At 38.5% G+C, this 16,905-nt stretch overlaps 1 protein-coding gene and 1 non-coding gene across 10 annotated transcripts in view; one reads left to right on the forward strand and one right to left on the reverse strand.

Moving 5' to 3' along the window:
* Positions 1–990: 990 nt before the first annotated feature.
* The window catches only part of RBM39 (RNA binding motif protein 39), a 41,230-nt gene continuing 25,315 nt past the window's right edge, over positions 991–16,905 (reverse strand). For 7 of the 9 annotated variants that reach the window (XM_030914133.1, XM_030914131.1, XM_030914136.1 and 4 more), the window contains 8 exons: positions 15,900–15,965; positions 11,985–12,189; positions 10,871–10,948; positions 7,187–7,237; positions 4,806–4,887; positions 2,603–2,708; positions 2,046–2,124; positions 991–1,961 (listed from right to left, as the gene is read on the reverse strand). In XM_030914133.1, the coding sequence (XP_030769993.1) occupies positions 1,861–1,961; positions 2,046–2,124; positions 2,603–2,708; positions 4,806–4,887; positions 7,187–7,237; positions 10,871–10,948; positions 11,985–12,189; positions 15,900–15,965 (768 nt within the window). In that variant the 3' untranslated portion in view covers positions 991–1,860. The remainder of the gene's footprint in view (positions 1,962–2,045; positions 2,125–2,602; positions 2,709–4,805; positions 4,888–7,186; positions 7,238–10,870; positions 10,949–11,984; positions 12,190–15,899; positions 15,966–16,905) is intronic. The other 2 variants (XM_030914134.1, XM_030914132.1) reach the window with 1 other exon arrangement.
* On the forward strand, positions 15,622–15,721 carry LOC115893096. The gene has a single exon (XR_004053047.1). It is a non-coding gene; the product is annotated as a small nucleolar RNA U13 (small nucleolar RNA).

Here is a 16,905-nt window from a genome sequence, read left to right on the forward strand (position 1 = left end):
CGGTCTGGTATTGAGAAATTTTCAATGAGGTTGTGCGCAGTGGCTCATGCCTGTAATCCCAGCACTTTGGGAGGCCAGGACAGGTGGATCACTTGAGGTCAGTTCAAGACCAGCCTGGCTAACATGGCAAAAACCGTCTCTGCTAAAAATACAAAAATTAGCTGGGCACAATGGTGCACACCTGTCCCAGCTATTCAGGCGACTGAGGTGGGAGAATTGCTTGAATCTGGGAGATGGAGCCGAGATCACATCACTGCACTCCAGCCTGGGCCAAAGAGAAGACTCCGTCTCAAAAAGAAAAATTGAACTTTGGGAGTTTCCATTCAAATTAAATCACCAAAACAATGGGATGTCAAACAAAATGACTCATATGAAATTCTGATGCTCCCCCAAACTCAAGCTCTTTAAATAAACCAAGTTTGTAAAACTTGTGCTTGAATGCCAACAAAAAAAAAAAAAGTTGAACAAATGAGGTAAGGAAATCAGTATTTGAAGGTAAATTAGGAGCAGCATTGCCTACTCAAGATTTACCAGGATACAAACAGTTGAAGAGAATTGAGTATAAATGGTGATGGCTTACTTTCCAACTAGTATGAAAGCTGAAAACCCCTTAATGCAGTAATATATGCAGATATATCAATTTGGGAAACCAGTTTGAAGTTAAGCCATTTTGTTAAGTATGTGTTGTAAATGGTGAAACTTTTCTTCACAAATATGCCCAATGCAGGAGACCAAGAATGCCCAGGTTTTAAGGCCCGGCTGTTCGCTTTTCTTTTTCATAAACCCCTCAGTTTTGATATATTCTTCTAAAATACACAGGGCTAGACTATAATGGCATAAAGGAATTCATGGGGGGCAAGGTGAAGGCAAGTTTCCGCAGACTTGTCACATTTTCCCAAGTGGAAAGTAATGAATTGCGACTAAAAGAACCTAATACTCTATTCTCAAATTTCTGTAACTTTAAAACATTTGAAAAATGAAGATTTCCTGTGGCCTTTTTAAGAGACTTTTATTTGAGTGGTTCTTACAAAGATTGTTGCAATATGAAAGTCATTTGTTTGATAGAAATATCAAGCTGTCTTGTCAAACACACTGAAGTAACCCAAAAATATATTTCAGAGCTCACAGAGCTTAAAAAGAGCAAAGATTATATGCAACCAGACAAAACCTATTTCTGCATTTCCTATTTCTTTCTGACTGCTTTGCTTACCAGACTCTCACTAAACATCTTCAGGAAATGCAGGGATCATTTTGTTTGGAATTTTAAGACACACCAGAACACATAGTATTTACAAAGAAACTTTTACAGATACATTAATTGAAAAGATACCATCAAGAAATATTGTAATTTTGAAATCTCCCTTTCTTGGCAATTGATCAGAATGCAAGATGAGATGCTACCAAACAGCCCTTTAGCTGTCTTGTATTTCCATACACTAGATGTGTATTTCAGAAACCTGCTCAACCATCAGCCAAAGATCAGTATTAGTGAAATGTGAAATGTAACTTCTGTGTAAAAAGTTAGGCTTCTGAAACAGTAAAAACATTACATCCCTGGTCTGCCTTTTTACAGAAAGCACATTTGTTCTCCTAGAGCTATTCCTATAGTTCATTAATTTTCTACATGAACATTTTAAAAGGCAGAACAAGAGAACAGTTTTGTATACAGTGGGATTTACTATTTAGGGAGAATGAGCACACTGCATTCCTGTTAACATTTTTATTTTTTCAAGGTAACAGGAAATTGTATACAAATGACAGTAGATCCTTGCCTCTTTATTTTTATCTAAATAAAAGATAACTCAAGATGAATTCTCAAGAAAGAAAAAAAGCTATATACATAAGGGACTATATCTTCCTTCATCGTCTACTTGGAACCAGTAGTTGTGTTGCTGTCATAGAATCAGGAAACAGGTTGTGGTAAGTTGGAAGAGGTACATACGCTGCTGTTATCATTTTACCTATTGAAAGAAACAGACATGTTGGGTTTAACGTCTTCATTTTAGAGTCCTAATAACGAGTCAAAAAAATAAATTCAAACTCACCAGCAAACCACCTGCCATGCAATGCATTGACAGCAGCAATAGCTGCAGCAATTGATGGGCACTTCACATACACATTGCCCTAAAACACAGAAAAAAATGAAAAAAAGGTAAAGATGTTGCTGTATACGAAATGGACCCAGGTTAAGTTTATTCAAGTTGCCTGTAGAAACTTAGTGCTCTATAACCACAAAATGGTTTACCATAATTGTTCCACTGGCTAGTAAGTATGAGCAGAATTTTATTGAAAAATGACTTATGCTCCCAAACGTGCCCTGTTTTATCTTTTCTGTATGATTTATATGCAGTCTAAGAATGAATCAAGATGCCAAGATTTCACGGCAAGCTTTGAGCATTACTAGAAACTCCTCTCATACCCTGATCAAACTGTTACTGATTTTCTTTTATTTTGGAGGGTTTATTTAGCAACTATATTAAAGCTACTTTCAGGTACACACACAAAAAAACTGTAATGGAAGACAGTGACCATAACATGCACCACATGTGTGAAGATTAAGTAGAGATAAACAACCTAACATCATTCATAAAGATGAAAATACCTGAGCTGAATTTTTGTCAACATAAATATGAATAACTCCTCCATGTTTATTACATTCTTCAATCACATCATCCTTAATCTCTGTATCCCATCCAACTTCTTCTTCTCTGTAAGAAAGTATTAAGGACTCTTAAATACTATTGAAACAAACTATATATATTTACAAATGTATCAAAAAAATTAAATATTCTATGAATTAAAAAAAATACTCTGGGGAAAAAAGCACACTGACAGAATGTCTCTTTCCCAAAGAACACTGCAGTCTGGTATTGAACAGTAAATTTTTTTTTTTTTTTTTTTTTTTTTTGAGACGGACTCTCGCTCTGTCGCCCGGGCTGGAGTGCAGTGGCCAGATCTCAGCTCACTGCAAGCTCCGCCTCCCGGGTTCACGCCATTCTCCTGCCTCAGCCTCCTGAGTAGCTGGGACTACCGGCACCCGCCACCTCGCTCGGCTAGTTTTTTGTATTTTTTTTAGTAGAGACGGGGTTTCACCGTGTTAGCCAGGATGGTCTCGATCTCCTGACCTTGTGATCCGCCTGTCTCGGCCTCCCAAAGTGCTGGGATTACAGGCTTGAGCCACCGTGCCCAGCCCTGAACAATAAATTTTCAATGAGGCCGGGCATGGTGACTCATGCCTGTAATCCCAGCACTTTGGGAGGCCAAGGTGGGCAGATCACCAGAGGTCAGGAGTTTGAGACCAGCCTGGCCATCATGGAGAAATCCGGTCTATACTGAAAATACAAAAATTAGCCAGGAGTGGTAGCAGGTGCCTGTAATCCCTTCTATTCCGGAGGCTGAGGCAAGATAATCGCTTGAGCCCAGAAGGCAGAGGTTGCAGTGAGCCAATATCAAATCCCTGCACTCCAGCCTAGGTGACTCCATCTCAAAAAAAAAAAAAAAAAGTTAAAAGGTATAGGGTTCTGGGGAAAATCAAAGCCAAATAAGATAGAAAACATTGATCCCAACCTAATTTTATGACTCCGCATAACCCGAAAGTGACTTTTAAATAGTTAAATGGGCCAGGCACAGCAGCTCATGCCTGTAATTCCAGCACTTTGGGAGGCTGGCACATCACTTGAGGTCAGGAGTTCAAGACCAGCCTGGCCAACATGGCAAAACCCCATCTCTACTGTGAAGATACAAAAATCAGCCAGGCATCATGGCACATGCCTGTAATCCCAGCACTTTCGGAGGCTGAAGCGAGCAGATCACTTAAGGTCAGGAGTTCGAGACCAGCCTGGCCAACATGAGAAAACCCTGTCTCTACTAAAAACCCAAAAGTAGTTGGGCATGGTGGTGTGCACCTGTAATCCCAGCTACTTGGAAGGCATGAGAATTGCTTGAACCTGGGAGATGGAGGTTGCACTGAGCTGAGATAAAGCCGGTGGCGCCACTGCACTCCAACCTGGAGTGAGACTCTGGCTCCAACAAAAAAAGTTAAATACTTCAATGCTATCTATTAAACGATACTTACTACAAAAGTTTATCACCATTTTATAGATAAATTTGAAAAGAATTCAAGACTCTTTGAATGAAAGAGTCATACAACTGTCATATGAAATGTAACTTATCGAAATTGAAACAAATCTACATTTTGATTGGCTGTACCATATTATAAATACGATATTTAAAACCAATGCGAAGAGTTAAAAAAAATAGCATCCTAATCACTAGCTGGGCATAGTTACTAGCATTCCAATGCTAACAGTTATTAGTATCCTAATCACTAGCTAGGCATAGTTTCCACGCCTGTCTGAAAAATTATTTTAAAAGGATCAAAACTATGCAGTTTCAAATGAAATATGGAAATACCAGGCCGGGCGCAGTGACTCACGCCTGTAATCCCAGCACTTTGGGAGACTGAGGTGGGTGGATCACATCAGGTTGGGAGCTTGAGACTGGTCTGACCAACATGGTGAAACCCTGTCTCTACTAAAACTACAAAATTAGCCGGGTGTCGTGGCGCATGCCTGTAATCCCAGCCACTCGGGAGGCTGAGGCAGGAGAACTGCTTGAACCCAGGAGGCGGAGGTAGCAGTAAGCCAAGATCATGCCATTGCACTCCTGCCTGGGCAACAAGAGCGAAACTACATCTTAAAAAAAAAAAAAGAGAGAGAGAGAGAGAAATATATGGAAAATATCTTTTCAAAACAACTCTATTAACATCTGGATAGGAAATATCAAGAATAAAGTCCATTACTTACGTTTGAGGGTTAAACATGTTAGAGAGTTGAAAACATTGTGTTGCAAGTGGCTGAACAGAGGCAGCTGCAGCTAAAGCTGAAGCTAAAAAAAGAGAGAGAAAAATTAGTTTCATGGAAAATGCATGAAAGTATCCCTCATAAATACTTTAAAACGAAACCAAAAACCCACCCCAAGCATGTAACTAGGATGTCACTGGAGTATTTTACCTTATTTAATATTGCTACTAAAGTATGTATCAGTAGCTTTTAGGTGCCAGAAAACTGAGGTAACCTAATACTTGAAACAGACATTCAGAAATTTGAGAATCCTATTTTTAACAGGGAAATTAAACTTTACGTGTTATCAAAATCAATTCGATCAGACAAAATCTCAATACCCGAATAAGAAGGAATAAAACAAAATCCTTTGAAATGCCAAATAAATCTATATCCTTTCCTATCTCTCAGCTTTCTGCCCATGAAGTTTTTTAAATCTACAAACTGTAATTATAAAAGAATTAAAAGACATATAAAATCATCCAAGTGTTTAAAGACAATGTCCTAGAAAAATAAATCCTATTATAACAATCCTATTAAGAAAAATAAATCCTATTAATAAATGTTTTAAAAAAGATGCTTTAGCACAATAAAAGAACACTGAAAAGAGCAGCATATATGTGTAATATCCACTACTACCAAAACATACTGGGGTTTGAAGTTTAAAGAGCATTTTCCAAGACAGTTGCTCCAATGCTTTCATGTGATTTACAAAAATATTACCAGTAGCTGTTACAGAACTCACCGTAATCATATTATCTGACCAAATTTCATTCCAAAACATAATAACAACAAAGCTAAGGATAAAACAGTGCATTAGAAATTACGGTAATTAAAATAAACGATCACTTAAAGTATCAAAACTATTACACCGAGAAATTAGGGCTGTGCATAAAATATATCATAAAATGATGACTTTCTGGTAGCATTACAAGTACTTTAGCTTCTCTGTAATATACAAGTATTTTTTTCTTTTATAAAGTTTTATTTTAAACAAAATTTTAATGTAACATCAAATTCTACTGGAAAAAAGATTCGAGAGTGTATTATAACTATGCAAAAATGAAGATCACTGAATAGCTTACAGAAGATATGGAAGTATGCTTGAAAAAACTAGAAAGTCTAAACGCAACTGAGGAAGACTTGATTCTTCCAGTTTCTCAAGTTTAGTATGATTATATACCATGAATACTAAAAAATATTAAGAAAACGTACTATACAAATATTCACGTTCAACCTAGATCAATGCAGAACACAGTAAATCTGGGAAAATCTTTTTAAAATCTCTTAACAAAACAGCACTGAGTAGAAGCATCTTGTTTGTGAAAAAAATTTAATTCTTGTCTCTGATGGAACATGACATATCTTTCTCATAATCATTTCCCTAAACATTAAGCATACTCCGACAAAAGATACAGAACTTACATTAATAGCAAAATGCTCATGTCAAGCAACAGAGATTTAGTGATAACTAAAAACAAGAAATCATAGCCTACTTAATGAATGGTTGCTCTGAAATATGCTTGTAATTTAAGTTTGGATAAACCTCTTATTGCTTGGTACTGGCTTAAATAAATCACTGAGTACTATGTCTTCAGCAAAAAAAGGTGAGTTTTATAGCATGATTCGTAATTTTATACTGACACAACTTCCAGATTCCATGTTCTAAAATACTTTTGCCGGCCGGGCGCAGTGGCTCAAGCCTGTAATCCCAGCACTTTGGGAGGCCGAGACGGGCGGATCACGAGGTCAGGAGATCGAGACCATCCTGGCTAACACGGTGAAACCCCGTCTCTACTAAAAAATACAAAAAAAAACTAGCCGGGCGAGGTGGCGGGCGCCTGTAGTCCCAGCTGCTCCGGAGGCTGAGGCAGGAGAATAGCGTGAACCCGGGAGGCGGAGCTTGCAGTGAGCTGAGACCAGCCACTGCACTCCAGCCTGGGCGACAGAGCAAGACTCCGTCTCAAAAAAAAATAAATAAATAAAATAAAATAAAATAAAATACTTGCCTACTCGTTAACAAGAAAATACTTCATTTCCTGACTTCTATATGCAACTTATCAACACTCAGAACACACAGGCATAAAACAAAAACAAGGCTGAAAATTTTAAGCAAACTAAAGCAAAAAAAAATTGTTATTTTGATTTTTTTTTAAGTCCATTAATTTGGGTTAGGTCTTCTGAAATATAGACAGATTACTATGAATATACCACTATGTGCCATTGTGTCAAAATTCAGTCCAAATTACTGGTATAAAAATATGACAATAAATACAGAAAACTGTCTTACTACATTTAATTCTATTTCAAAGGCAAAAATAAAAAATAGAAACACTTCAACTCACCTTCAGTCTGCTGGGAAAGTCTTGTTTGCAAATCTATAACAAAAGAGAATTCTACAGCTCAGTGCAGGAACAATGAAGAGCCTCAACTAACAGGGTAAATGTCAAGAAAGCATTAATAAAAGAGGACTACAACAGCAGGGTTTATTGAAATGTACTTAGTAAAACCTGGCAGCAAAACCTCCTTCCCCATTCCTCATTGACAAGGCTTTGGGGCCTTTTTTCCCCCGCTTATCCTGGGAAACTTACTTTTCTCTCTCTCTTCCTAGACTAAACTACTCTTCCATACCTCAAGTGAATTCCACTACACTACTATACAGCTGGGAATAATGGGAAATGGGGAAAGGGAAGCACACCGGTCAGAAAATGACTGAAAAACCCTGATCTTGAGAATTCAATTCCAAGTACTTGGGAGGAAATACAAGTATTTGTATTTTTAGTGACCATAGTACTTAACACTTTAGAAGGATATTGTAAAATTGTAAATAGTGCACATAAAAAGCTGTAACAGTTTCAATGATTTCCCAATTTAGGAAGAACATCACCATTGGGAAATATACCATTCCAACAGTATGTATATATTATTTTTTAAGGACTTTTCAAAGATTTAACTTGTCAAATCTAGCCCATAATGGGTCAACTTGATTAATGATTTCCTGGCCTAGTGTAAAAATTTAGCAAGGCAGGCATAAAAATCTCTGGAGTTTTCTTACAAGCTATGAAGTTTAGGAAAATCAATCAGTATTAAAAATAAGAGGGATGTGACCAATATATTTTCTCATATAATCGTTAGATTTCTACAGTGGACGCCATCTTAAAGCTGCTACAGAGTGCAACAGTGGCAAGCCTGAAGATTAAGTCTGCCACAGTGCTATAATGCTCTCCTGAAGTTCTTTTGATAGAAATATACAACATCAAAATTTTGATTCAGTAACCTAATTTTCATTAAAATCTGATTCAATTTCAACACTTTATTACCACATATACGGGTTTCTTGCTGGGGACAGAAAACGATCATAAAACATGGGCAAAAAAGTACCGGGATCTGCAGCCCAAGTTGTATCAGGATAAAATACCTGGGTCCCAGGTGCTCAAAATTGGTATCTCAGGGAGCTGAAGGAATGTAACTGGTGTATACTGAAGGAACTTGAAGACATGACCATGTGAACAGTATCAATAAACTTTAAGTAATAACACAATTTGTCTTTTTTTTCCTAAAATGGGAAAAAATTTATAGATATCAGAAATCCATGCTATTTTGTCTATCAACCCAATCATAATTTCAAAAATGATTTGTCATATCATTTGTGACAAAGTAAAAAATAAAGCATGGGTTTCATAAAGATAAAGACTCTAACCTATCTTAGAAAGGGCCTATCAAACTGGCAGAATAAAATAATGTGGATATAGTGATGATCCACCCCTGGTTTCACCCAATAGCTTTAAAAGACTTAGGGGACAAGGGTCTCAAACACAGTGAACACTCAACAATTTTATTTCAACAGGTTATATGTAGTATTTTAATGACCACCATCTGGAGAAAAACATCAGTTACACAGATATTCACCTAAAACATGAGTGTTATTAATGCAGAAGAAATTTATAGTAAGTCTAATAAAACAAAATGATCTTTAAAATCATCTCTACCACCAGCACTAAAAAAGAGAATATAACAAGATACATAGATAAAGGGTAGGGACTATTATCAGGAATCCATATGGAGCTTTAGGATTTTAGCTGCCTACATTCAAACAATCTTAATATAAACTATACGATAAGAAAGAACCCGAGAGGTACAGTCATACATAATAAAAGAAATAATGGCTGACGGTAGAACTGATATTTAACAGAGGATTATCTTCAGTTAACTGAAGATATTCAGAGCAAATCAAGGTATCTGATACAGCATCCAGGGTGTAACAGTAATTGTCTATAAATGACCTTTTTTGTCACTGTATCAATTCCCTGAAGGCACGAACAAATCTTTCACCACCCTTTAGTGGAATACCTATAACAGGAACTAAAAATTTTCTAAATTGTCAAAGAACAATATGAACAACGGGAAGCAAAATAGGTAAACAGTTTTCTAGTTAAAAAAACAAAACCAAAAAAAACCTTTTAAACTGCAATAATAGGGTATAATTCTCTAATGAATTTAGTATCAATTAGAGCAAGTAGCAATTGACAATTATTCACTATAAAGGATCAAAGCGCTAACACTATAAACTCAAAATATGTATTAATCCAATGGAATAACTTAAGGAGGGATCAAATGACTGTTAAATACACAAATGCCTTACTGGTTGATTCTTCTTTTAAGTATAAACTGGCATCGTTGTCAGAAATTCTAGGGAGTAACTGCTTGTCAAATTTCAAGATAAGTCATACAATTTGATAGAAAGGAAATGAAACCAAAGGCAGGTTTTCTAAAGGTACTCACACACTTAAGAACATCCACTAAGAAGACAAAGCAGTGAAAAAATAAATGTAAGAACAGAAATGATCTACTTTAATTAAATATTGAGCCTTCAATTTCGAAGAAAGTCATGAAGCAACCACAGGACCTCTCCATACATTCAGATGCAGTACTACCAGGGTCTAAAATATATCTTCTGAGTTACAGTCTCACTTCGTATATAAGGTCAAAGGACCAGCCAGGTGAGGCGGCTCATGCCTGTAGCCCAGGATTTTGGAGGTTGAGGCGGGCGGGTCTCTACACTACAAGGTTCCTCTTATAATGTTCTAAAGGCATGTCTTTGACATTTCAAAATTAAATCCTATCCTATCTCCTAGATTTGGGTCAACGTAGAAGTTACAGGTAATTAAGGCATGAAGGCCCAACGCAGTGGCTCACATCTGTAATCCCAGCACTTTGGGAGGCCAAGGCAGGCACATCACTTGAGGTAAGGCGTTCAAGACCAGCCTGGCCAACATGGTGAATCCCCATCTCTACTAAAAATATCCCTGCTACTCGGGAGGCTGAGGCACAAGAATTGCTTGAACCCAAGAGGCGGAGGTTGCAGTGAGCCGAGACTGCACCACTGCACTCCAGCCTGGGCAACAGAGCAAGTCAACTGTCATTAAAAATAAAAATAAAAAATAAATTTAAAAAGGTGGGGAGGGGTGCATGGGGGAATGAGTGTTTTATAAACTAAATCCCTTTTTACACAATTGTAAAAATGTCAATTCACCCTTCTTTTCCTGTTGTCTCCAAAATCTCCATCTCCCAATTCATGATCTTAAATTTGTATGTACTATTAAGAAAAATAACTGTCTCTACACTCTACTACAATAGTTTTAAGTAAAGCTTTTTTAAATGCCTCTAGTATTTTCTGAATTCGAATATTACAACAAATATGTTTTTCGATCAAACAATATAGACCTTGTAGTATTCAATAAAAGTGATATATTTTAAAATTTATCACTTAATTTAATTTAAAATATGTCAATTAATTTCAACTAAAAACTGGGGTGCAGGGTTTAAAATTGTCCTGACAGCTCATTTTGATGCATGGTTAATTCTAGCTTACATCTCCACTTCCTTAAATAGAAGACTAGAAACTAACAGGTTATAAGTACTTGATGAATTGAATTCTCAGTAAGTCCTTTTGAATGTAAAAATTTGGAAAATTTTCGAATTAGATGAAAAAAACAATGATTTAAAATTAGAAAAGATTCAATTCCTACCTGCCACAGCACCAAATGCCAAAGAGCCACTCATCTGTAGAGCTTGCTGTGCTGCTGGTGGAATCTGCAAACCTGTACCTGTAAAAGAATAGTCTTAAAGTTCTTACTATGTTGAGAGCAGAGAAACGAAGTTTCCTGGGTGGTTAATATCATGATCACTTCACTAAAACAAACTGTGAGGAGGGCCGAGTGTAGTGGTTTACGCCTGTTATCTTAGCTGGCACTCAGGGAGGTGGTTCACTTAAACAGAGATCGAGACCAACCTGGGCAACAATTGTGAAACTCCATCTCTCTCTCTCTCTCTCTATATATATATATATTTTTGAGATGGACTATCACTCTTGTTGCACAGGCTGGAGTGCAATGGCGCAATCCCAGCTCACTGCAACCTCCCCCTCCCAGGTTCAAGTGATTCTCCTGCCTCAGCCTCCTGAGCAGCTGAAATTACAGGCATGCGCCACCATGCCCAGTTAATTTTGTATTTTTAGTAGAGACAGGGTTTCTCCACGTTGGTCAGGCTGGTCTCGAACTCCTGACTTCAGGTAATCCACCTGCCACGGCCTACCAAAGTGCTGGGATTACAGTTGTGACCCACTGCACCCGGCAGAAACCCCATCTCTTAAAAACAACCAACCAACAACAAACAAACAAACAAACAAAAAAAAACAGAAATTAGCCAGGCATGGTGGTGGTGGTTTACTACTATTAGTCCCAGCTATTTAGAGGTTAGGGTGGGAGGATGGCTTCAGCCAAAGAGGCAGAGGTTGCAGTGAGCCAGAATCGCACAACTGCACTCCAGATTGGGCAACAGAGCCAGACCCTGCATCAAAAAATAAGAAATTACAAAAAGAAAAACTTGTAATTTCCTAAGTATGACATATAAACACTACATAAAGGAAATCCTGCAAATTATGCTGTGGCGTTCAAAACACATAATATAGATTTCCACACATTAATACAAGGCACATCATCTATAAAATAACACGCAGTGTGCCTAAGGATAACACCAACTACAAAACAAGATAAATCTTTTTCCATTTCTTAGTTTGCATGGCTACCTTTCTTTTCCATTACAATACCTACAGTAAATCATTCGTAGTAGCAAGGAACTTACCCTCTGCAAGTCTTGCCATTAACTGAAGACGACCAGTTGTTCCCAAATCAATTCCAGTCCTTTCCAGTTCATCACTGTCCAAAAATGAACTAGCACTCGAAGCATCAGTACGTTCAGTAACATGACCAACTTTCATTGGCCTTCCTGCTAGTTCAAATCCATTAAGTTGTTCCAAAGCCTTTTTGGCACATTCTGAATCAGAAAACTATATGATGGGGGAGGCGGGGACAAGAGACAGTGTTTTAGTTTTTAAAATATAAACTATACTTTAAAATATAAATATATTTTTAGTATATTCAATAATTACTCCTGAATACTAAGGTAGAATTTTCAAGTGGTAAGTAGCAAACATAACACACATGAAGATGACATAAGCAAATTAAATTAGGCTTGTTGATGCAGTAGTTTACATAAAAGATATTACCAGTAATGACAGCTTTATATTTGAGAACATGGGATCGTGGTTAGAAAATGTGAAAACTGGCTGGGTGCAGTGGCTCCCACCTGTAATCTCAGCAGTTTGGGAGGCCGAGGCAGGCAGAACACCTGAGGTAGAATTTAGTACTTTTCTAATAAAAATGTGCCCACTGACGAAAGTCAATATAATCCTCACATATATAACACTACTTTTATATAAGCAATTAAATACATAACTTGATATAAATTACATATATATAAAATTCTGATTTACACATATACCCACAATGGCTTACTTGGAGGAAAAAAGGTGGAAAATATCCACACTAAAGTTACTAGAATAAAAAAATAAAATTGGTGAGCTATGTTTCATAATTTTCTCCTTTCACCAGTTCACTGAGGTAGGTAACAGCCCCACGACAAGTTAAACAGATTCACTATCAACACGGCAACAGGCTTACATTTTATTGAAATGTAGATATAAGTCAACAATTTTAATTTCCCGATAAGAGATACATAATGTACTTTCAAAAATACTGTTTCCAGGCCGGACGCGGTGGCTCACACCTGTAATACCAGCACTTCGGGAGGCAAAGGCGGGCGGATCACAAGGTCAGGAGATCGAGACCATCCTGGCTAACACAGTGAAACCCCGTCTCTACTAAAAATGCAAAAAATTAGCCAGGCAAGGCGGCGGGCACCTGTAGTCCCAGCTCCTTGGGAGGCTGAGGCAGGAGAATGGCCTGAACCCGGGAGGCGGAGCTTGCAGTGAGCCGAGATCACACCACTGCACTCCAGCCTGGGCGACTGAGCGAGACTTCGTCTCAAAAAAAAAAAAAAAAAAAAGTTTCCAGGACCTTAAAAGATTACAGAGCTCACACATCTGAAAAAGTACCATCATGTATAAGTTTCATAATGAGATGTTAATACATAAAAACACTTCGCTTTTAAAAGTAAAAGGCATTATCTTCTTAAATCTTCTTACAATTACTTCAACTGTCACCTCATAACCCTACTAAGACAGGGCAGCCATGGCTAGCCAAAAACACTTTTTTAAAAAAAAATTTTTGAGACAAGATTCTTGCTCTGTCACCCAGGCTGGAGGGCAGTGGTGCCAACTCAGTGCACTGCAACCTCTGAGTCCCGGGTTTAGGCAATTCTTCCTCACCCTCCCTAGTTGCTAGGATTACAGGCACCCGCCAACACGCCCAGCTAATTTTTTGTATTTTTAGTACAGACGGGGTTGCACCATGTTGGCCAGGATGGTCTCAATCTCCTGACCTCAGGTGATCCACCCCTCTCAGCTTCCCAAACTGCTGGGATTACAGGCATGAGCCACCACACACAGCCCAAAATCATTTTTGATAAAACAATTCTAGTCTTGGTTGTGAGGTATGTACATTAAAAAAAAGGATCTTAAGTAAAAAAGGATTGTTAGCAGACCTTCATTTATTTGTTAACAATGTGTCAAAAGGTTATTAGAGATAGAAGTATAAAACATTCGGCCGGGCGCGGTGGCTCAAGCCTGTAATCCCAGCACTTTGGGAGGCCGAGACAGGCGGATCACGAGGTCAGGAGATCGAGACCATCCTGGCTAACACGGTGAAACCCCGTCTCTACTAAAAATACAAAAAACTAGCCGGGTGAGGTGGCAGGCGCCTGTAGTCCCAGCTACTCGGGAGGCAGGAGATCACAGGAGGCAGGAGAACGGCGTAAACCCGGGAGGCGGAGCTTGCAGTGAGCTGAGATCCGGCCACTGCACTCCAGCCTGGGCGACAGAGGGAGACTCCGTCTCAACAAAAAAAAAAAAGAAGTATAAAACATTCAACTATATGACTATCTGGCTGACCATCTATATACATCCTATATATATGTATATATAGAATATATTAAAGGATAATAGGAACACAGTAATATAGTTTGGATCCTTGTCCCCTCTAAACCTCATGTTGAAATGGATCCCCACTGTGGAAGGTGTGACTTGACAAAAAGTATGAAAAGGCAGATCCCTCATGAATGGCTTGGTGCACTCCCCCTGCTAATGGGCAAGGGTTCTTGCTCTGTTACTTCACAGGACGTCTTCCTCTCTCCTCCTCCCTTTCTCCAAGTGACACACCTGCTCCTCCAAGAAATAACCACAAGTAAAGGCTTTGTGAAGCACGATTAACAGTTTCCTGAGGCCACCACAGAATCTGAGCAGCTCTTAGTGTCATGTTTATATGGCCTGCAGAACGTAATAAACCTATTTTCTTATATTATTTTATATTTATTTATTTTTAGTTTTATTTTTTTTCGAGGCATAGTCTTACTCTGTTGCCCAGGCTGGAGCGCTGGAGCACAATAGCACAATCTTGGCTCACTGCAATCTCCACATCCTGAGTTTAAGGAATTCTCCTGCCTCGCCTCACAAGTAGCTGGGATTACAGTCAAGCACCACCATGCCCAGCTAATTTTGTATTTTTAGTAGAGATGGGGTTTCGCCATGTTGGCCAGGCTGGTCTCAACTGCACTACAGCCTAGGCAACAGAGCGAGACTCTAGCTCATGAAAAAACAAGTTAATTAATTAAAAATTAAAGCCAGAAGCAGAGCTTCATGCATATAATCCCAGCACTTTGAGAGGCTGAGGCGGGAGATCACTTGAGCTCAGGAGTTTGACACCAACCTAACCAACATAGTGAGACCTGTCTTTATAATTTTTCTTTATAAATTATCCAGTCTTCAGTATTACTTTATAGGAACACACAATGGACTAACACATCGTTTAAAAAACTTTCATTATATAATAAATGGTAACCACTGCTTACTAAAAAGTAGCAACTGTGCGAAAATTTCTTTTTTGAGACGGAGTCTCGCTCTTGTCCCCCAGGCTGGAGTGCAGTGGTGCGATCTTGGCTCACTGCAACCTCCGCCTCCCAGATTCAAGTGACTCTCCTGCCTCAGCCTCCTAAGCAGCTGGGATTACAGGCACCCATCACCATGTCTGGCTACTTTTTGTACTTTTAGTAGAGATAGGGTTCTACCATGCTGGCCATGCTGGTCTCAAACTTCTAACCTCAGGTGATCCACCCGCCTTGGCCTCCCAAAGTGCTGGGATTACAGGCGTGAACCACCGCGCCCAGCCACAAAAACTAAATTTAAATCACTTGAAAATATTAAACATGCTGCCTTCCCCATCATTATTAACTATTATTGTACTTTTCCTATGCAACTTAGATCAAAAAATTTTAGGAGTTCCTAAGTGTGATGATTTGGTTTTCACATTCATGTGTGAGCTGTGCCTGCCTTTTGTTACAAGGGCATATTAAAATTTGCTGTGAAAAAAACTTTTTTTGATCAGACACAGAGGCTCAGTCCTGTAAATCCCAGCAACTTGGAAGGCTAAGGTAGGACGTCACTTAAGGCCAGGAACTAGAGACTGATCTGATTTGCAACACAGCAAATACAGTTAAAAGAAGAAGAAAAAAAACCTAAGTAATGTAATTATGGTAATTACTTACTGTAATAAATCCATATCCCTTGGATCGACCAGTTTCACTGTCCATCATCAGCTGGATACTTTCAATCTATAATTGAAAAGCATAATTACTATTTAACTCAAAAGCAGAGTACAAAACTACTTTATTCCCTGAGACATGGTTTTAAAAATCTACTAGTCTCCTCATCCTCCAAAACAGAAGACTTATCACAAAACCTCGTCACCAAGAAGTCTTTTTGAAGTCTATAAACTATAATTTTATATTTAAAATGAAAAAAATTAGGCTGGGTGTGGTGGCTGGCACCTGTAATCCCAGCATTTTGGGAGGCTGAAGGAGGCGAATCACCTGAGGTCAGGAGTTTGGGACCAGGTGAAACAGGTATCCACCAACATGGAGAAATCAGGTCTCCACCAAAAATACAAAAATTGTCTGGGCTTAGCGGCGCATGCCTGTACGCCCAGCTACTCAGAATGCTGAAGCAGGAGAATCGCTTGAACCCGGGAGGCAGAGGCTGCAACAAGCCCAGACCATGCCACTGTACTCCAGATTGGGCAACAGAGTGAGACTTGGTCTCAAACAAAAACAGACTCTAGAAACTTCCCAGGCAAGAAATTATGCATTGGGGAGCAGAGATGGGAGAAAAAAAAAACATGATTTTAAACTAAGATTATCTTTTACATCAATACTAAACCACTGAAAACCAGAAATCCATCGTAAATTACCATTAGAAGGTAGAAACAAAATCAATGTTTCCTTCCCACTATGCTAATAACACCAAGCAGTAATTTCCAATTATACCAGGCAGAATTGTAAAAATGGAGTAACTAAAAGTTATTCCAATGAATTTGGTGTTAACTGCACCATTCTGTGAATGGTACTAACTAAAAACCATTAAGTTTACTTTCAATCAGTGAATTGTAACACAATTTCCCAATTAAGCTGTCCATAAAAAAAAAAGGAGTGAAAAACTAAAACAGAGCATCCAGCCAGGTGGGTTGGCTTAGGTCTATAATCCCAGCACTTTGGG

This window comes from Rhinopithecus roxellana, chromosome 13, assembly GCF_007565055.1.
Source record: "Rhinopithecus roxellana isolate Shanxi Qingling chromosome 13, ASM756505v1, whole genome shotgun sequence".
NCBI lineage: Eukaryota > Metazoa > Chordata > Mammalia > Primates > Cercopithecidae > Rhinopithecus > Rhinopithecus roxellana.